This window comes from Acanthaster planci, linkage group LG06, assembly GCF_054643075.1.
Source record: "Acanthaster planci isolate LZ-2023a linkage group LG06, COTS_SCS, whole genome shotgun sequence".
Classification (NCBI taxonomy): Eukaryota; Metazoa; Echinodermata; class Asteroidea; order Valvatida; family Acanthasteridae; genus Acanthaster; species Acanthaster planci.
The window spans coordinates 16,963,373-16,985,118 of NC_141782.1; the positions used below are offsets into that span (position 1 = coordinate 16,963,373).

Consider the following 21,746-nt stretch of genomic DNA (forward strand, 5'->3'; position numbering starts at 1 on the left):
ACAGGTCTGAAGTAAGTACTGATGGAAATATTCTTAAACTTGCTTTTTTCTTGATTACAACTCACCACTGCACACAACTGACACATCATGTAACGAAGGAATAAAATAAAAATACTGTAGCGTCAGAGCTGGATGACCAGTGGGGGTGCTAGCATGGCTCCACGGTAGAGCTGTATAGTGGGCCCCTACCAGTCAGCCAGGGCAGGGATACCCATCGCTGTGGTACCTGCGAAGTTTATGGAAGCACTTCTTTTGGGTGTGTTTTGGAGTTCATACCAGACAAGAGTAATGTATTGAAACTAAATGGCCGAAAGCCAAAAAAACCTAAGTAGAAGACTCTACAGTGTCTTTTTTCAGAGTGAGCAAGACCCATAGAGGTTGTCAATGTTGCAATGGTGGCAGCAGTGGGATGCTGAAGGGGAAGACAGATGAATTTTTCTCAGTGTTTTTTTTTTGGCGTGTACAACCTGAGTCACATTGGTCTCAGTGGCATCTGACTCGCCACTCGGCCGGGATGCAGGCTGGAATAGGGCCTCAGAGATTGTGGGTCAGCCTGGTGGACAGGGGACAACACCGCATTTTTCAAGGATCAGTTTAGTGAAAAGACACTGTTCCTCACTGTTGATGAACTGGACTCCTTTTTCAAGCAGGTCAGCCAAGAGAGTTTTACTCTGGAAGCTGTGGGCGGGAAGGGAGCAGTGACAGTGAGCCAGGCCAGACGGTTGAGCGACATACCATGCATTGTCTCCACGGACATGGTACGTGCTGTGTCCCCCACAGAACTGCCCTGTGTTGTAGATGGCGGCGAAGCAGACTTAATTATGTTCCAGTCGGAACATTGTTGAGTTGCACCTTTAAATGCAACAGAAGCAGAGCTTAGTTTCAGGACACTTGATGTTTCTGTCGGTTCACCTAGTGTTGGGGTCCACAGGGAACCACCCCATGTTGAAGACGGCATCATGGCAGACATTCTGTTCCAACCGGAACGTAGTGAAGCTGTGTCGTTGCAGTGGGGGCGGGGCTTCATCCTGGGACTCTTCTTTCCCAAACTACAAGAAGTGACAGTGTCCACAGGGATGCATCCCATGCTGACAATGGCAGCACGGCAGATACACTTTTCCATTTGGAACACAGTCAAGTTGTGCATGCCATTACAATAGGGTTGGGGCTTCATCATGTAGCAGGGGCAGAAACCCATCTAAAGACATCCAACAGCCCATGCCGTATTCCTTTCTGGAAGGAACTCAATTGGCGAACAGAAGTCCACCGGCAGCCACCACCCAGCGACGGGGTATCTCGACACCCACATTTCTATAGCAATTCCTGTTTTCTAAATTAATGTTTGGCTACAAGCATTTTTCATCTATTTCCTTTTTTTGTGTAAAAGTTGCCAGTGCTAGTGGGTTAGACCTCTGCGGGCACCAGGTCGCTGGTGCTTGCCATCTTGTTCTGGGACACACACATGAGAGTCCTTGAAGATGGCGGTGTAGCATTGGTGCTGAATGACCGGTGGGGGTGCTAGCATGGATCCACATACAGCCCACAGACATATAAGTTTACACGTCTAGCTGTGATTTTGGAAAGTATGGGCATGGAGTGTGTTTTATTTCTCCATGGTATGGGCAAGCAAAGAGCGAAACGGTGGATGGCAGCCCACGTCCAGTACGCGTTACGCCAAATGCACTTACGTTGCCTGTATTTGTTTACTAATTCCAAATACGTTCACCTTTTTTGCTCTTGGGTACTGGTTTATCTTCTTTTCAAATGTAGCAACTGAAAGCATTTTTACAATAATTTATTATTATTTTGAATTCCTATGTGCCAGATAAAAGTAAATAGAGGATTTTTTTAAAATTGAAAATTGGCATCATAGAATTTTATGCCTGGAATTCTTCAACGGTGCATAAATTACCTTTATTGAGGGGTGAATTTTGCTCATGGTTTTGATTTTATTTGGGCGCCGCGAAGATCACAAAAACCCTGTAGTTTTGAATAGGACCTGGCGGTCTATGCGTTTACATGTCTGTTGTAGAGCCGTGTTGTGGGCCCCTACCAGTCAGCCAGGGAGATCCGTAATTTCCAAGGCACCAATACAGTGGTGGGCAAGTTTGATTGATGACCATACAATTACTTCGACTAACTCTGATCGAACACATGCTAGTCGACGATGGTTGGACTAGTTTGGCCAAATATTTGCAACCAGCCCATCGAGGTTGGTTGCATCGTTTAATTGTTTTCATAAACAGTGCAGAAAGGACCACTTATAAGAAAAATGCCTGGAAAATGCCATTTTCAACATTATTTTTGCTACTCTGACCTTCCTGTGGCCACTTGTTCTCCCCTTCCGCCAAATGACCTGACAGTGGTTGTTTATAGGGTCATTCGCACTTCACCTTGTGTACATATGCACTTATGTCACGTACCAACCACTAGTTACCGGTACTGAACTTGTGGTCCTTGATCAAACTTGTCCAGTACTGTTTTTTGGAAGCACATTAAGTGTTCATAGTCTGCACTTTGCATGGTCTGAGCTTGAAGGACCTAACGCTACAAATTACTACTTCTGGCCAGGGCACCCTCCATTGTTACTCATACAGAGAACAATGAAGTCATACATTCATACATAGTGCCACTACCAGAGCACTGTATGGTACATTGTCTGATCTATTGTATTTTATGGCTTCAGAGAACAATACGGTCGTAGCAAATAGTCTCACAAGTGACAGCACTGAATACTACATTTTACTAGTTAGTAGTACTAATTAGTATTCAGGGCTGTTAGGGTTAGCTAACAGACTCATAATACCATGGTTTCATATTACACACAGCAGAAAATGTAGCCACAGAGAGCTGGCCCATGTCAACTCAAGTTGTGGAACTCAAGCCCAACGCCAAAGACAGAGACGGGATTTGAAAAACCATGGTTGGGGTAGTTTTAAGAAACTTTCTTAAAACTTGTACATTTATCAAAACAGCTTTGTTTGTAAACAAGATTATTCTGTTTCGTTTCTTTGGACCCAGGGAGTGACAATTAACTGAATTTGTTTTTATTTCCTTTTGGGGAGGGGGTGGAGACTTGTGGAGATATAAGTAACAAGGGTTAGGGCATTGTACGGTTATTGGTTATTGATCTTTTTAGCTCCTCGTAGATTTTGAAATGATTCTTTGTTGACATCAAGCAGATTCATGTGGTGTGTGGCCAAGATGAATACGAGAGAAGGCGTCGGAAGTGTTACATACCATTTGCCCAATTTCCGCACTCAACACCAGCAACCCTGCCACTGACTGCAGCAGAAGTGCGTGTATCTGACGCATGCTCACTGCACTGCACATAAGAAGGCGTGGTACGAAAGGGTGCTCCGTTCACGTGGTGCTATGCTGTTGCCCGCGCACCCAAGTGGTGGTGGCCTCAGCTATGGTTCGTGACGCGTGGTATGGTATGGTAGGTTGGCGACATGCCCACCCCAAGAATCCAATGAGCTTCCATGCACGATGAGGCATCCTCGAAGATTTCTACCCGTCCCTAGGTAGGCTTAGCACTGGTACGCATCTATACTTGTGGGATGGGCCCAGGGGCAGCTGCAAAGATCGTACAAGCGCCTAGCTAGCGCCGCGGCGCTATGTGATCTTTGCTACGTACGCCTAACGGTCATAGCATCCAGGACACATCACGCCAACTGGTTTGCGCCTCGCGTGGGGAGATTGACGCAAATTTAAACCCAACCCATGAATGAAAATATTTCCCGACTGCCTCCTTGAAAGCCGTGACAGATGTTGCATCGACCACAGATTGTGGCATGTTGTTCCAATCCCTTACTGTTCTGTCGAAGAAGGTATTGTCAAAAACCTTGGCTCATCAGTCATGAGCCATTAGGCCCACGCCTATTCGCGCTTTGCGCGATGCTGCCATAACGTTAGGCATACCATGGAGGTAGGGATCTACTGCTACCGCCGTACAGGTACATGTAAAATCACGTCAACGCAGCTTTTGAAATGTTGTCCATAAGAGATGAAGCAGCGCACGCAAAATTACTAAGCAACATACTGTGCATGTACAGGAGAATATTATAATTGTGAAAAGCTGCTAGATCGATCGAGGTTCTGCTTGCCTACATGTAGGCCTACATGTACATGTATACCTGACGAGTTCTACATGTACACACGTACGAGATTGCCAGGTTGGACGTTGTCTTCATTTCATTACAACGTAGTACGGTCAGGGAGTCCACCTGGGCTAACTACTGGAAGTTCCAGGTGCGGCTGAACAGCCCAATCACTGGGCTATACAGCTGGCTCGACTGTTTATACAGTATAGTCATCTACCTCCTGAGTACCGGCATGACTCTTCATTTTTTTCCAAAACTATTCAAGTAAGTCTGTGGCATGTATGGAGCAGTCTTCATTAGATTTTCAATGAGTCGCCCTCATGAGCAATTTTCAGTCAAAACTAGAAGAACCATTATTGCAATTATAACCCCCCAAAATCAAATTAACCAGGTACCACTTTTCTGAGGGCCGCCTTGATAATCTCCGAAAGAGTGAATTCAGGAGGAATTTCTACCAAGTAACAAGGACCAATAGGGTCTGCTCTTTTGATGTCACATATGGTTTCCGTACGAGTGGCTTCTAAAACTGTGTTTGGCTGTCAGTACAAAAGTAAAATTCAGAAAGTGTGATCAATCCCACACATTTCCAGTGTATCAGAATTCCTGATGATAATACTACAAAATACTAAATGAAAATACAACCCTATTTAAAATAAATGAGACAAATGCCGATTTTGAACAAACTGAAAGTAAAATCTAAAACCAGGAAAAGGAAGAAATCTGATATAAAATATCATACATGGAATTTTTAGTGTTTATTTTACATTTTGAAAGGGTTACCTTCTCATTTACTTCAGACACGACTTGAGAAACTATACACACTGTATGTAGAAATAACAATTTATTCATGAAGTTTCAACGGATCAGAAAATCCAAAATGCATGCCAAGGGGAAATTTTGAATCTCCCTGAATTAAGCCAGAGGTGTACTGCATTACGATAGGTCCTTAATCAACATGGTTGAGGTTTCTTAAGTGTGCATAAAAAAAATCATGTTCCTTCCTGCTAACATGTGGGCGCATTGAAAGAGTTTGAGTAATCTCCAGTGAGTTTGTATATACCGGTAGCTATACAGCTGCAGCTTTTTTTCTTGTAGTGCCCCCTTAAAAAAATGGGTACACCCTGGTGTGGCTTTCAGAAATAGTGGAAATAAAATTTCTAAAAATTGCATTAATACTGAGTCACACATTTTAGCTGATAAAGTTGGAAATGCAACACCACTTTACGCAGGAAGGATTGCGTGATGTCTGTTTGATGAAGGCCATCTGTGTTGATATCAAGTTGTGAATGAAAACTTACCCTAATTTTTTTTTTTTTTTAGCAAGCGCCCGTTCTTCATTCACCTGTTGGTGCCTGTAATGCTGCGATCTCACACCACTCAACTATTCTTGAAGTGCTCTCAGAATGGCTAAAGTTGCTCTCTTTCACACTATCATGCCGATATGTTTGATGTTGGTTAGTCCCGTAGCTGCACAGGAAAGTACACGTAAGTAAAAGAAATCCTAAGAAGTGGCAATCCTTTCCGTGTCCATGCATTTTTATTTATTTAGCAGCAGGCAACACTTAGGTACAGTGACCTCACGCTCTGGGTTGAGTCACTACTAACTCAGTAGCATGTGACCTAGTGGTTAAGGTTTGTAGCTTCTGAATATAGGGTAGGGGGTTCGAATCCAGCTGGTGGCAGCATGTTGTGATCTCGGGCAAGTCACTTTACCCCTATGTGCCTCTTTCCACCCAGGAGTAAATGGGTACCTGTGAGGGCAGACATGGTTATGTTTAGCCGTTTGGGCCAAAATGGCATCAGGCTAGTATATTCCCCTGGGAGCTGAGATGGTTTCAGGAATGTTTAGATGATGTGAGCCCAATGTGCAGGGATAAAAGTAATAAGTGCATGGAGACATTCCGTAATATGTGGTGTATAAGAACTGACTATTATCATTGTTATTTATTACTGTGGTGACTTCCTCACAGAGGAAAATACCTCATGTTCTCCCACTGCTTTCACCCGCAGCCCAAGAATATGATCTGCGGTTGGTTGGCGGCTCATCCTATAGGGAGGGACGGTTGGAGATTTTCTTCCAGGGAGAGTGGGGAACAGTGTGCAGTGTATTGAAAATGCCAGAGGCATCTGTGGTTTGTCGTCAGCTAGGGTTCTCTTATGCATCTGGAGTCCAGTCCTTTGGCCGTGGAAAAGGAAATATAGTCATTGACAATTTGAATTGTAATGGCGATGAGGCCAGTATACTAGAGTGTTATCACAATGTGCTTGGCATGACGAGCTGTAACCACTGGAAGGATGTTGGGGTCATCTGCTCTGATGTTCTCAGCACAGAGATACCAACGACATACAATCCTGGTAAGTTTGACAGAAATCATTTCAGCCTGTCCATGGACAAGAAGCTGGCGAAAGCTGAAATCCAGTGTGATCATCAGCCTAAGGCCACAAAGCCAGTTCAGATTTCTAACTTTCCATTGGCACATTTATATAAAAGATTTGTTTCATTGTAAATACTGTGCACATGTCTAAGGGAACATTTTAAAATAAAATTGCACATGTCCGTGCAATTAAAGGAGAAACTGTTGACATCACTTCTAGAACTTTTCAGGAGTTCTGCTTCTGTAGTTAAAAGTTGTCAGATTTGAAGTTGTTTTTTTAACGGCAGAACAAACATTATTCTTTAATTACATGTGTATTGGTACCCTGTCTGTGATTTTGCAAGCATTTCTAACTTTGAAAAGTGCAGAGCAAACTGCCTTGGCATATTAAACGTAGCTTAGCAGTGATGATGAGTGTTGCCAGAAAGGGGGAAAGCCCTTCAAGGGGGGGAGGAAGGAATCTTCCTCTTCCATTGTTGAGGACATCTGCTCACCGAGCTTTCAATGCAAATTTTCCTTCATAATGTTATGTTGGCCTACATGTACATAACATGGACAGAGAGAATGTTAATACTGACAGAAACTTACCGTATATACATTAAGTAATGGTGATAAATGTATTGCCCAAATATTGAGCTTTTTAATTCTTATTCAGGAATATGACTTGTAAAAGATGAGACAGTTTACTGTATGTTAGTAATGCTGCAGGGCATTATTTTCAAGTATTGCTTATGTACATGTAAGACACTAATAATCGTGGGCATGAATTTACCCATAAACAAACAGAGATATCATCTCATTTAGATGTACACATTCAGGACTGTCAACAGTGAAAAGATTGTAGAATGGACAGAAATTCTGTGACAAATTTCTGTCCATTCTACAATCTTTTCACTGTTGACAGTCCTAAATACGTACATTTAAATGAGATGATATCTCTGTTTGTTTATGGGTAAATTCATGCCCACGATAAGTGTCTTGTCAATTTATAGCAATCACCCCAATACAAAATTATTTTCAATGACTTGTATTTTCTGAATTACATGTACGTACATGCTCTGCATTTTTGTACCCAAGACCATGACAGTGCCTCGTGGAGAAGATGTAAAAACTGAACAAAATATTGCGCTTAGCTGTGCCCCAGTGTCCCCCTTTCAAATCTCAAATGTGTTGCCAATTATACGGATGTGCCCACATGCAGATTCTCTTGGAGTCAGTCAACACAAATTTGATCCAAGCCAGTACTTCAAACACTTTATAACATGAAGGACATACTGTACATGTACACGCAAGTTCTGACTGTGGCACTCCCAATATAGCATCTATACTAGGGTTATTCCCTTGAGTTTGCACATGACCTACAGTTATCATGTACATACACGTACATGTACATGTAGTTTCAAACTAGGTTAGACCTGTGCAGAGTGGCCATTGGCTGTACATGTGGACTCTAGTTCGGCATTGTAGCAAATATCTCTCTGCAACATTTTGGAGTTTTGCAGTAGCAGTGGTGCAGTCTGGAACAAACAAGCATTTGTAAAGCCCAACTTGGTAAAGGACTGTGATTGTGGCACCGGTATGTTGTTTAAAAAGTTGGTGTATTCAGCCAAAAATACTTAAGTGCCCAGGACAAGTATTTTGAAATGATATCATCAGCAAGTGGTTAAATTTGAGGTGCATATGGATTTTGTACATGTAGTTCACAACGCCTAATTTCTCTAAGAATTATTTCACATCATAACATACCGGTATATGCATGACCCACACCACATTAACAGTTTGTGGTCATGTGATATTCTTACCTTTTGAACTCTATATATGCAGATGTACTCTGTCTTAACCACTTCTGTCTTTTGATACTGTAGAAATTGAAGCTATTTTCAAGAATGGCGTATTCCGATTGGCGGATGGACCAGACCCTTATCAAGGCCGAGTGGAAGTGTTTGTTAGCACTGCCTTAGCCTGGATGTCCATCTGCAGTACTGGCTGGGACTTTACCAGAGCGTCATTTGTGTGTAAGAAGCTGGGCTACCGACCGGCAACGTCAGCTGGAACAGGACGCTATGGTGCCAGTGCTGGCCCCATTGCCAACTGCTCAGCAGGGTCATTTGACTACGAAGGGAGCTTTAACTGGGAAAGGGACAGCTGTGTGGTTGTCAATGAAAGCGATGCAACTGGTGCATGCTCTCATGACATGGCAGTAGATGTGGTTTGCAGCGGCACAGAGCCAGGTAAAGTGATTGTCCAGACAGTGTTCGCAAAACAGAAAATGTTAGATTTCCCAATCTTTGGCCGTGCATGTACATTCCACCAATTAAGTTCAGTCAGAGAAAATCTTCTTGATCTCTTCTGCTTTTTGTTACGAGTAATACCCGACTGTCCCAGAAACATACATGTTGCTTCTTGCTGTGAGAAGTTTCCATTGTGTTGAATTTGGAAAACTAAAAATAAGCCGAACTTTCTGCCAAGTCTCTTTACCAGATACGTGTAACATTCACATTGAGATCACCACAGGTGGATTCGTGTGCCGTATGAAAGTAAACATGTCGGCAGTTTTGATTTCAAGAGGCAGAAGGGAACATGCCATGACACTGCAAAGTCTTTGTTAGGATGCATTTAAAGTTTCTCAACAAAGGCCTGTTTGTGCTTGGTGAGGCAAAGCATTATTGCAGGTTATCTGTTGTTCACCAGGTTCTTACAAAACCTTGCTTCGGACATGTACTTCAAACAAATTTTTGCTGTAGGGAAACACACATTTGCGGCCAATTGTCCAGAAAGCTTACATGTAGTTTATGTGTAATGGGTACTGTGTGCCCATTTGTACAGGTCTTCAAATTCCAAAATACTAATCCTGCTTTGCTTGAAGTGTAAGAGATTGCATTTAGAACTCATAATACAGTGTGCACATTAAATAGTCTGTGACACATCATTCATTTGCCCAGACAATTCTAGAATACATTGCAACAGACATGACTGTTGGTTTCATTCAGGCAAGGAGGGGTACATCAGATTTGCTGGTGGGTTGCGACAATTAGAAGGCCGAGTGGAAATTTACAACCAAAATGTTTGGAAGGGACTGTGCTCAGACGACTGGACAATGGCGGACGCCCAGGTCTCTTGCCGGCAACAAGGCTTGTCACCCCCCTCGGAGGCGATTTCAGGGGGGACGTTTGGGAGTAGCAAGGCTGGAGATATCCTGCAGACTTCACTGGACTGCACAGGACAGGAGTTTAGTCTGGTGAAGTGCCCCCAGACACCTAGACCCACACCTTGTACCATTGGTGATGCTGCAGTTCGCTGTGGTGAACTAAGAGAAGGTAAGCATGAGGATGCCCAGTGTGGGAAAGATGTAAAATAGCAAAAAAAAAACCACCTGGTTGTAATTTTGGGCATTGCCTGGCTTTGAGTTAATAAGAGTCTACTGTACATAGACTTTGGCTGTATTGAGCAACAATGACTAGGATTTTGCAGGCTGGAGGACCTGATCAAATCACATCATCCTGTATATCACAGCTTAGCATGATGCAGTAAGACTTTCTCCTTGGGTTTTGTCTCCTGCAGCTCAGGAATTTGATCTGCGACTGACCAATGGCACAACTGCTCTGGAAGGCTTTGTAGAGATAATGTACCAAGGAAAGTGGGGGACTGTCTGCCTTTTGGACAGGGAGCACAGGAATGAGGGGAGAGTTGCCTGCCGTCAGCTGGGCTTCCAGTATGTTGTTAGAGCCACCACCAGGTTTGGACCAGAAGTTGGACAGGTGATGTTGTCTGCATTGATCTGCAATGGCAATGAAGAGCAACTGGTAGACTGTTACCATAATGCACCTGGACAGTCATCATGGTGTGACTATGGTGACGATTTGTGGGTTATGTGCTCCAACGTTGAACCGGAAACGCCACCACCAGAACTCTCACCTGGTGAGCAGCACCGCCATACACGTACACGTTTGAGGAATAATGTCTTTGGTGGTTTGGATTGGTTGGGTCGGGTTGGCTTGGGGTGTGCTTTGTTCATTAATTTGAATTTCGATGTCACTGTTCCAAGCTGATTTCCAGATTTACACATTTAGCAGTGAACCTCTCTGCTAGTGAAAGAGTACAAATTCTTCCAGGGTAATTTTGATATGAATTTTTGGGTTGGAATCATATGCCCCCTGAAAGTTGAAGTACAAGGAACGTGACACTAGTGTCTTACACAGTGGAGAATTGTGAAGATTCAGGAGTTTTTCCTACAAGGAGTTGTGGTAGTAAGGGTGGATTGCCTATGTGTGGTTCTTCAGGAAATTGCCTTCTTCCGTTTTTCTTGCCTTAAATTAAAACCAAGTGTGGACATAGCTTGGCTTTCATTTGACAAATTTGGCAGTTTAAAAAAAAAATTGCTGTACCTACTTTGGCAAAGCTCATTGTTTACTCTTTTGCTTAACTAATAGTTCACAGTAAATTACGACTTGTGAATGGGTCAGACCCCTACCGAGGTCGCATGGAAGTCTTCGTGGGTGAAGAGGGGACATGGGCCACAGTATGCGGTGAAGGCTGGGACTTCAACAGGGCTGTCATGGTCTGCAAGGAACTTGACTATCGGCCCACTACTTCATTTACCACAGGGAATTATGGTGGAGGGACTGGTGTCATTGCCAGTTGCCCAGCATCTGCATACAGGCTAGACTTGGACAACTGTCAAGTGACAAATAACTGCGGTCGTGACATGGATGTTTTTGTTGTTTGTGGCGGCAGAGAACCAGGTAAGGCAAAGTACCAGTGAAATTCTACAGCTAAGATGGGAATTGAAAGAGTGATATCAGAATGGCTGCGTTCTTGTGAAAAGCTGAAGCACAGTTGTTATTACAGGGTGCTTGAAATACGTGTATTTATACTGGAATTTCAGGATGAATTTCTAATATAGGAATTCTAAAGGCTTAACACATTTTGAAACCTAAGCCTTCTTGGGATAGATTAGCCATCCCCAAACCCAAATAAAATGGAGTTTTTGACATAAAAAAGAGGACCCAAGGAATAAGAGGCATTTTTCTTTTCAAAGCGAGTGTGATGCATGCACACATTATGAAATGTGGTCAGTAGTCCACCTTGTTTGCAGGAGATACTACAAAATTATTTTCAACATTTAAAGTTGTGATGTGGTGGATGTACAGGATTGACAAAAGTGATGACGATTGATTGATTCATGGTTTATTGTAAATTGCATTATAGTCATGGGCTAAATTGCAGCAAAATTTGCATTAAATCAAATAATAATTATTCTAAAAAGACGATTATAAAACTGCACAATTTTATAAAATAGTTAAGTTGGTTTGAAGTATTTATTTATTTATTATTATTTATCCTGGGGAAACCTCTCAGTGAAACACTGATTTCCAGAGGTGCCCAGCAATTACAATAAAATCAGTTAAATCCATCAAATATGATAAAATACTAAAAATCCAAAATTCAACTGAACTACTTAAAAACCAAAAATTAAAATCCATGAACCAGCCATGCACACATATTTAAAGCTCAACAGTAACTAATAATTAAAACACCAACACCAAATAACGAAACTCACAAACAGGTAGGAATTAAAACATCAATGATCTGTACGTGTGTTTAAAACTTGACAGTGTTGCGGGTAGTGGGCTCTTAAGAGCTGTGGGCAAGGCGTTGAAAGCGTAAGCTCCACGAACAATGAATCTGCGTTTACCCGAGTTTGATTTACTGAATGGAATGACTAAGGAACCACGAGAGCCTGACCGAGTATTATAATGATGCGAATCAGTGGTATAAATGAAGCAGTTGCACAGTTGCGGTGGTAATTGCATAATTAGACTTTTATAAACCAATATATTTAAATGGAAAGTACGCCTTTCATCCAAAGTATCCCACTCTAATGTCGATAGAACAAGCTCTGTAGGGGTTCTCCGTGGAAGACCGAGGATGAGTCGGCCAGCACTATTCTGAATTTTACTAAGCCCGTTGAGTGCTAGTTTTGAGGAATTTCCCCAGACAGCATCACAGTAATCAAATATAATGTAATCAATATCTGAGAGTACCCATTCTGTAACAAAAGACTCAGCCAACTTTGCTAAATGATCAGTCAATGTAACTGGACGTAGCTTATCCCATGACGGCGGCAGCCCATGTCTGTGACATTTTTTCTACCGTAATTAGGAAAGCTGTGCCAGTCTGTCATGTTCACATGTATTTCAGAAAATTGTCATCTGTTGGAATGAGGTTCATTTCACGGAAAGCAAGGTACCTTTTGAATTCCTCTTTAACCTCAGAATTTGTTGTATCCTCTAGGTTTGGAGGGTCAAATCCGACTAGTCAATGGGTCTGTGCCAACTGAAGGACGTGTTGAATTCTACCATCACAAAGCATGGAGGACGATCTGTGCCGATGACTTGACCTATGTTGGACAGCAGGTCGTGTGCTATGAGCTTGACTTTCCTTTCCCCACTCAGTCCATTCCAGGGGGAATGTTTGGCGAGAGTCCAACCCATGAGATTTTAGAAGCAGTTGTCAATTGTACTTTGCAGGAAATTCGTCTTGAATACTGTGCTCAGTCACCAAGAATGACGCCTTGTGTTGGTGGTCATGCTGCAGTGCAGTGTGGCATATGGAGTAACGGTGAGCACTTTACATTCTTGTAAAGACGTGCACAGTTCTTTGAAAGAGAGACTACACTAGCAAGCTTTGGCTAGTTGAATGGATTCTCAAGCAACACATGTAGCTCTGCAATTCATTTTTAGATTCTGACAGTTTAAATTTGAGAATTTGAGATGTAGGTAATCTTGAGTGTCTGTTCGGAGCAATGTTAGCCTGGACTGATGTGTACATGTACATGTATGTACAACACTGCATACCCAGTGTTGCCTGGGGACTAGTGAAATTTAAAACCTTTTTCAAGTAGGTCTCCAACCTGTGATTATTATTTGACCACTGATGAACTTACTGGGGTTAAATGGCCAGTTTGAGCCTCTGTTTATATTGAGTTCATTTGAATCAACTGGCCAGCTGACATTGCAGAGATTGGTGGTCACCCGGCAGGATATCTGCGCTAGTAAGCAGGATGTCATGGGTTCCAGTCCCACCTGAGTCAGAGTAGCAGTAAAGGGCAAAACACCCATTGTCAAAGAAAAAAACAATTGTCATTTCCCACACACCGAAAGCAAAACTATTTTCATAAAATACTCTGCATTGTTTGACACACAGTCACTTGTGAGGGTTCATTTTTGGATTACTCTTAACATTTTGCTGTGAAATGTCCTAGGCGATTGGAAATGACCCTTAAGCTATTGTAGCAAACAGATTCCCCGAGGATACACAAATTTGTAAGCGAATTCAAGTCAGCATGATAAAACACCCAGACAGCAGTTTGTGCAAAGCAGCCCAAGCCTGTGTGGTTGTGTGATTTAAGAATGGTCTTCACAAGTAGAGTTCGCTTGTAAATGATTCTCTTGTTCACAGACTGTACAAGATAACAGATTGCATGATGGACAAGTCATTCAACAATAAAGATTGTTACATTTCTTGTCATGTGACCCCAAATATTGGATTTTAAACTGAAGTCACAAATTTTCTGAGATCCAGTCAGCAATGTTAGATTTGACTGCATCTAGCAATGTTTGGATTGTAGTAGTATATTTTTACGCTCTTGATTTCATTGATTTGTTCTCTGCATTTGTTCAGCCACCGAAGGGGACGTGCGCCTTAGTGGTGGTCACTCTGTGTTGGATGGGCGAGTGGAGATATACCACAAGGGCCAGTGGGGTTCAGTTTGTGGTGCTAAGTTTGGTGCTGATGATGCAGCCGTTGTCTGCCATCAGCTGGGCTACCGTGACCAACTGTCCCTGTCCTCTAGTGTCCTTTTGTGGAGCAGAGGCCCACCAGCGTGGCTGAGGGACCTGGGCTGTCAGGGGTATGAGGAACGCATCTCTGAGTGCGGTGCTGTGCTTGGGGAACCAGTGAAATGCCTACACCTCTTAGCAGACGTCACCTGCGACAGTCGCCCATTTACCAAGAGTAAGCTTCCACAGGCATTGCTTTTCCTCTTGGAAAAATTCTTTGCTTTGGTTCAACTGGATACTAAAGCCTCTCAATATCTCGTGGATTGAGTCCTATAATTTTTGTAACTAAGGAAACAAGGGTGTAATGAAACAGTTTTATAACTTGTCATGAACTTACAAGAGCGTCACACAATTTTCACCATGTTTTGCCAATATTGTAAGTGGGTATATCATTCTTCCCTTAATGAATAGGAGGCAAATTATGTTAAATTACTTCTAGGTTAACCAAAATTTAAAGTCAAGCCATTGTCATCCAAGAAATTTGTTACTGGATGCTACATGTCACAGAAAAAAAGGAATTGGGTAGAACGTGATCATGCTCGCAGGCCATACCTTTTTATTTTTCAGGATGTCAATTTTTTTTAAGGAGGGATGTAACTAACTTTGAATAGAAGCCAGCAGTTAGTTTGTCGCAGTGAGTTGGTAAACAGGATACAAGGCTGCAAGCCAGAAAGACTGATGCTAGTTTGGCTGCAATGTGATACTTGTAAGGTTTTATAATTTTTGCCTTATTCCGTCACTGCCATAATCACAACTTTTGGCCAAAGAAAAATGAGATTAAAATTCACTAAATAGTTAATTTAAGATTTTTGTACTCGTGAACTCAAATTGTCCTGCTTACTGTCAGCTCCGTCTGTACTGTCCTAGCTTATGAAGCACGTCTGAGTGATGGACCCTACCCCAACCAGGGTCGCTTGGAGTTGCTCTACAATGGTGTTTGGGGCACTGTCTGTGATGATGAGTGGGACATTAAGGATGCTGAAGTGGTTTGCCGGCAGCTAGGCTTCCCTTCAGCCGTGGCTGCTCTCAGTGGTGAAGACACTACCAGTCTGTATGGATCGGGGGAGGGTGAGATGATCTTGTACGAGGTGGGCTGCGATGGTACCGAGGACAGCATCATCAAGTGCAAGCTGTCTTACCCATATTACGTTCTGTGCGATCATTCGGAAGATGCTGGTGTTGTCTGCTTCAGCGAGAACTACCCAAGTGAAGACCCACGGCCCAAGGATCCTGGTAAAAATTCTAATTGCTCAGGCTTGATGTCAGGTAGTCTTAAACACTGTAGCTGGCAGAGTGACATTGGTTATCCGCCGCTGGATGTACTTAAGACTCGCGTGAGGTTTGGGCGTTCAGGTTAAACCTAACCCTCTCTGAAAAATTTAACAGGAGATTTTTAAGAGGTGTTTTGCTTTATTCAGAAAGGTAGAGCCTAGCCACTAATAATTTACTCACAGTTAGATAGCCCCTTGAAAGTGACAGTAAAGAGAATCTATTGGATAGTAAAGGTGGATTGTGGAAGATGCATGGATGTTAACAAGTTAAGTCAGTTTTGTCAAGATTCTGTGTACAGCCATTATGCTGTTCTGTCTCGCTTGTTCTTGTTTCCGTTACAGGAGACAGAGAAGGTTTGTCAAGTACCGCCATCCGCAACATTGTCCTTGGGGTCCTGGTGGGTGCCAAAGTGCTTCTGCTCTTGGTTTGGTGTGGTTACAAGTACAGCAGAAAGAGGGCTGAGCCCCGCATTGTGGTGGTGGGCCCGAATCAGGGATTCACCAGTGCTGGCAATGATCAGTATTCTGCTGTCAGCCAGAATGAGGTATTCACCTTGAAGTGATTTGTGATTATTCAGCATTTGTTACCTTCAGTATTTAAAGTGTAGCTGCAGTGAACTTTTCTTGGAAATAGGTTTTGTGCAGTTTTATACTATTCTTCTATGTATGAAAATTATTTGAGATCTTTTTTAGGTTAATTGTATTGAAAATTGTATTGAAAAATGTACTTATTGCATTTAGGCCAGCAAATCTACAAAAGGAGTCGTCTTCATCAGTGCACAAACCAGTGTAACACTCGGGTTCTTATTCCTGGAATGACATCACTGTTTTGCTTATGAATATAAAATACTCATTAGCATAAAAGCCCCAAAGGCAGCAAAACCCCTTTGAAATTGTGAAAAAGAAATGGAAAAGGGGACCAACCGAGAAACAAAGGTGCATTTTGAGGTTGATATTTCCAACAAATGCCATTGTAGCTGCCTTGTAACAATTATTGACTGCTGTGATGTGGAATATGATGTTTTAAACATTCCTGTACCTCTCGCTGGTTCTTATTTGTGGTTGGCTGAACCACTGCAGGTTATGTGGGGTTTGTTTATATGGGCTAGGGAGAGAAATTTCCATCAATGTGAACTTCGTGCACATTAGGACATCATATACACATAATTTTCGAAATGTAGTGTCCAATCGGGCACTATAGTTGAAATATTCTATTATAGATCCTGAAAGGTTTCTTTTCAGGATTGAATTTAGGAGTGAGGTGTGTTACAAGACACGTGGACTGGCAAACTTTGGTCTGTGTCCACAACAGACATGTGAGTGACCAGGACGGGACTCTCTCTCTACCATTCCATGTCACCCCGAGGGTGTTAAAACGTCATGTCCCACATCACAGAAGCCAGTAACTGTCTTGTTATACCTCTGTCTTGAATTCTTTACAATAATTTTCCCAGTAGCATGCGCACATTAGCTCCAACATGATGTAAACAGTAGGAAAGGACCATTATGTTTGCAGCCACTGAGCGTCTCAAAAGTCTCCCATTCTTGAAGAGCTGAGTGACATCTCTTGATGCACATGTAGCATTGCTTTCTGAAAACTCCTAAGACAGTCCCTGGCCTTGTACCAAATGACTCTCGGCCAGAGACCTGTGATTAATAATCTTGTCGATGTGCCCTGTATTACAGACATTTTCTCCAACCATGTTTTCAAAACAACAAAGGAGAATGCTATCTCTCTAGTAACAGCTTTTGTTATGGAGGAATAGCAGAAAAGGTTTACTCATGTGTATCCCTTTGGAACAAAAGCTCTTACAAAAAAAAAATGGCTGCCATGTACAACCTCTATATGTGACAAGACCATAGAGCTATGTAAAAACTAGAGCGCTTACTCATGTACAAAGTGATGCCTGCTGGCCGCATCCATGTTTGTGACCCAAGCTATGGACAACTCATGATTATGTACGGCTTTTGTACGGCTATTTGCATCTGTGTTTGTGTTCTAAAGTGATGCGTCAACAAAGTTAATGCATAAAAAACCTGAATGCACCATCAGTAAATGAGCATGTTATTTTGCTCCGCTCAAACAGTGCAAGTGCATGCACGGATTTATTGGTACCCGATGAGTGTTGCTTTCATTCGATATTCATTCTATCTGATATTGAAGGTTTTACAAGCACACACATAGATTCAAAATGTCCGCATCCTATTTTCTCCGCATGGAGAATGAGAAGGTACATGTAGCACTCTAGTAATTGGAGCTCTGTGGACAAGACCCACTCCCAGCAGGTGCTCATTTGGCAGACGTTTGTTTTTACTGGAGCTTGTCTGTTCTTCTCTCTTGCTTCTCTTAAGGATGTACCACCAACATATGATGATGTCACCAAGGACCCTGGTAACTTTGCCCTAGTTGGAGGAACTGAGTCTTCCTCTCCACCGCCAGCGTACCCGTCTGCTCTTTCTGTAGAGGTAGCGTCGGCTGGTAATCAGACAACAGCTGTTTAACACACACACACGCCCACCCACACATGCCCTTGCACTGTGAACAGTCATTCTAAGCATATTTTTGTTGATGGTTCTTTGACGGTGCTTCTTCCTTTTGGTACAGCCATTCCTTACGCCAAAATGCCTCTAAAACTGTTTTCCAGTCAGGGGTAACCTTGTGTGGACTCGGCTTTAGTCCATGCAAGGTTCGCACAACCTGCGTCATGTGAACCTCTGTCTTTAGTTCATGGGTCCACACTAGGAATGTTAGGTTGACATACGCAAACACACTCACACCTACTTACCTCACATACCTACTGTGGACATTCCTTTCTTTTCGTGCAGTTTAGGAAACCCAGTGAAAATACTCATTTTTCTTGAACTGGGAACATGATTTTCAGTTGGTTTTTTTTGTACAAGTTTTCCTTGACTGTTCCTCTTCCTTTTACGACAGATGACCCCTACCCCAAAATGCCTCTAAATCTCTTTTCGAGAGAAGGGGAAATGTCCTGTGGGCGTGTGTAAGTCCACAAAACGTCTTCCCTTCCTGCATCGTGTGGACATCGTTTGTTCACAAGTCCACACTAGGTATGTAAGGTAAGCACATAATCTCACACTCTCACACTCACAGCTTACTTGACGAAATTTTCCCGAACTAGATCCAACTAGAGAAAGTCGGGGTTTCTTGCCAGGATTTGGAAACTGGCTGTGTAAACAAAAAAAGCGGCTGTATTCATGTATATGCATGTGCATACCTGTACATAAACACATGCACATGTGCAATGTACACCCTGACATGTACACCCAATGGCGACCGTCACCAGCTGCAGTGAAGTAAAGGACACACTGGCTGACAATGTTTGGAGAAGATTTTTGAAATGATTTTAGTGAAGGCTTTGTTTCTCTGCCTATGCACATTTTGCATTCATTACAACCTTGTGGAGATGTTGTAGTGAAGTCCAATCGTGGTGTGACCCACGTGCTGACCCACGTGCCGACCCACGTGCCATGCCTACGTGTATGTGGACCGTTGGAAAGTACAATTAATTCCCCACCCTGTTTTCACCAAACTTCAGGATTACACCCAACAAGTTGTTAAGCAGATCAGGGCGTTTGTACCAATAATAATTCAAGCAATGCCCTTTGTAACTGGATGATGAATACGGGCGATTCACAATAGTGCGCCACCAAGAGTTTGCAACGCTTTGGCCAATCATAATGCAATCATAATGCCAGTTTGCAAAATACATTACTTTAATACTTAATTTTAACACTTGAAACACTGTCAGAAATAACCTGTTTGCGTTTACATTCACATGGGTATGAACTGGCCTTAAGATAGCTCTGTTTGGCCTAATCACACGAGGTAACCATTCTCAGGGAGTTGCACATGAACATGATATACAGTAGACAAGACATATTGGTCTTTGTAAACGGTGGACTATTACTCAGGTTGACATCCATGGTCAGAGCTTACTTATGAAGCCTGGTTGGACAGCATGATTAATTTCAACTCACTGTTGATGCCCCAGGCAATTCATGGAATCAGTTTTTAAAATGCAAGGAAAGAACTTGGCCACATTGTCCAGAATTGATGCCTCAATTATCACAGGATTCCATGATTGCTAAATCAAACAAATTTGGGTAACTGTGAGACTAATTGATAAAAGTAAGATCCTAATTTGGGCAGCCAGGAACTGCTTCGTTTAGATATGCAGTGTCACGTGTTATGAATCAATTCTTGCCAGTTTCCCTTTTGCCCTCCATGAGTGCATTGCTTGTATGGATTTGTATGTTCGGAAAAACACCAACAGCTGATTAAATTTTAGTCATTCAATGACATAGTATTTATAGTCTGCTCAATTCATATTATCTTTATAATCTTTTGTTTTTGTAAGCCTGTAAGGTAAAAAAATTAAACAATTTTCTGAAATAGTATTTGAGATTTTTAAGCAGTACTCCCAAAGAATACACATGTAAACATTTGTATTGAATGTGAAGGACTCAAGACTGTTGGGGTTAAACCTTTGTTTTAAGAATACTGATATTAAGTCAATATTGAAGTTAGTTTTGTTTTTCTATGTTTAGACTTTCAACACATATGCATGAAGTGTTCGGTAGGCCTTGGCCACCCACCAGTGTTTCCTAGGCCCTACTCAGCTTGAGGTACACGTACCAATTTCATGCTGCTGCTAATCATCAGAACCTTGCATTTCATGGAAATGCTGAGCTGTATGGACAAGCTACGCAATCGTACTCGCTAGATCCAAGCTTTGAAAATTGAAAATTCAAAGAAAAAAAGACACTGTGGTGTCTGTGTTAGTGCCCAAATTTTTGTAGGCCCCTGGATATTTCGTAGGCCCTAGGCACATTCTTGAAGTGCGGTGTCTGACTAAATTTGGTCGGATGTAAATTTGACTTGCCGGTCTTTATAAAATAGATTGAAAGAAAATATTTCCTGTAAGTGTCAAATTGCTCATTTGAATGACCAGAAACTATGCCGTGCTCTATATTCATGTGCGCTGTGCTATTGAGGCTGGATAGATTGCATCCCACCTCTCAGCCAACTTGAATGCACACAGGTAAACGCAGCATGATCTTATGTTTTCGGTCTGTTTAGTCTGTGCATTTGTAATTTAAAGGTTATTATAGTGTGTGTATCATGTGCTATTGGGAAAAGTGATTATCATGGAAATGCTCTGAAATGAGCAGTTTAAAGTTTTTGGGGGTGCCACACCTATATTGTCCCCAAAGATGTCTCAAATTTGTTTGTATCTAGAGAGTACAATAAATACAAAGTTTATGAAATGAACTGCAAGTCTTAATTGTACGTTTAAAAAAATCCAAATTTGATCTTAAAAACCTTTAATAACTTGGTTTTTGATAATTTTGTGGCCTTTCAAATTTAGAAACTTTGATATACAGGACATCCCAAATCATTTTGATTTCATTTTGAATATTCAAACTCTGTGATCGAGTGTAACTGTATGTCCAGTTGTTAGGTGCGACTAATTCAAAAGAACCAAAATGAAGTAGGGCACGACAGAGATGAACATGACAGCAGAGAAAAGGAAACCAGCAACTAAATTTATTCAGTTTACATACCAAAAATAATAACTAAAGCAATTTAAATCTAGGTTACTATTTGTTTATAAAATTGAATAATTACTTTTATGTTATCGAGGGTTCCAGACTTGACTGGGTGCGTGCTGTCAAGTTGACTTTTGGTGTTCTGTTGTGGAGGGAAAACTCGGGCACAGCTGGCTGAAGCACTGCCTGGTGCACCTGGTTGGTTTGATCCAGGTCATCTTGGGTGAGCCTCAGATAGAACCGGTCTGGTCCCAGGCCATCTAGGAAGAGCCTCAGATAGAACCGGTCTGGTCCTAGGCCATGTAGGAAGAGCCTCAGAACCGGTCTGGTCCCAGGCCATCTAGGAAGAGCCTCAGAACCGGTCTGGTCCTAGGCCATCTAGGAAGAGCCGTAAAACCAGTTGGTTTGGGCCATCAACTTGAAGGAGAAGAGTACAGCGGTGACTCGCTGTATCTGCAGGCGGTGTATAGCTGGAGGGCCAATGGGACATTGGCTGGAGTGATGAAGGTTGGCAACACCCATCAGTTGAAAAAAAGAACAGAGCCCCTGGATGAACGGGTGGCTGTGGTGTGATGAGTGCAC

General features: G+C 42.4%; 1 protein-coding gene across 5 annotated transcripts; it reads left to right on the forward strand.

Moving 5' to 3' along the window:
* Positions 1-3,229: 3,229 nt before the first annotated feature.
* Positions 3,230-20,886, forward strand: LOC110982173 (scavenger receptor cysteine-rich domain-containing protein DMBT1-like). 5 transcript variants are annotated; one of them, XM_022240422.2, is made up of 12 exons: positions 3,230-3,542; positions 5,427-5,591; positions 6,117-6,461; positions 8,347-8,712; positions 9,472-9,798; positions 10,043-10,399; positions 10,912-11,223; positions 12,776-13,102; positions 14,165-14,497; positions 15,190-15,555; positions 15,936-16,138; positions 17,946-20,886. In XM_022240422.2, exons 2-12 carry the CDS (start codon positions 5,510-5,512, stop codon positions 18,093-18,095), a joined length of 3,168 nt encoding a protein of 1,055 aa, XP_022096114.2. In that variant the 5' UTR covers positions 3,230-3,542; positions 5,427-5,509; the 3' UTR covers positions 18,096-20,886. The 5 variants fall into 5 exon arrangements, with proteins under 5 accessions (XP_022096114.2, XP_022096112.2, XP_086994160.1 ...); XM_022240420.2 differs by having other exon boundaries at positions 3,231-3,527; XM_087138034.1 differs by lacking the exon at positions 3,230-3,542 and adding an exon at positions 3,552-4,370.
* The last annotated feature ends 860 nt before the right edge of the window (positions 20,887-21,746 follow it).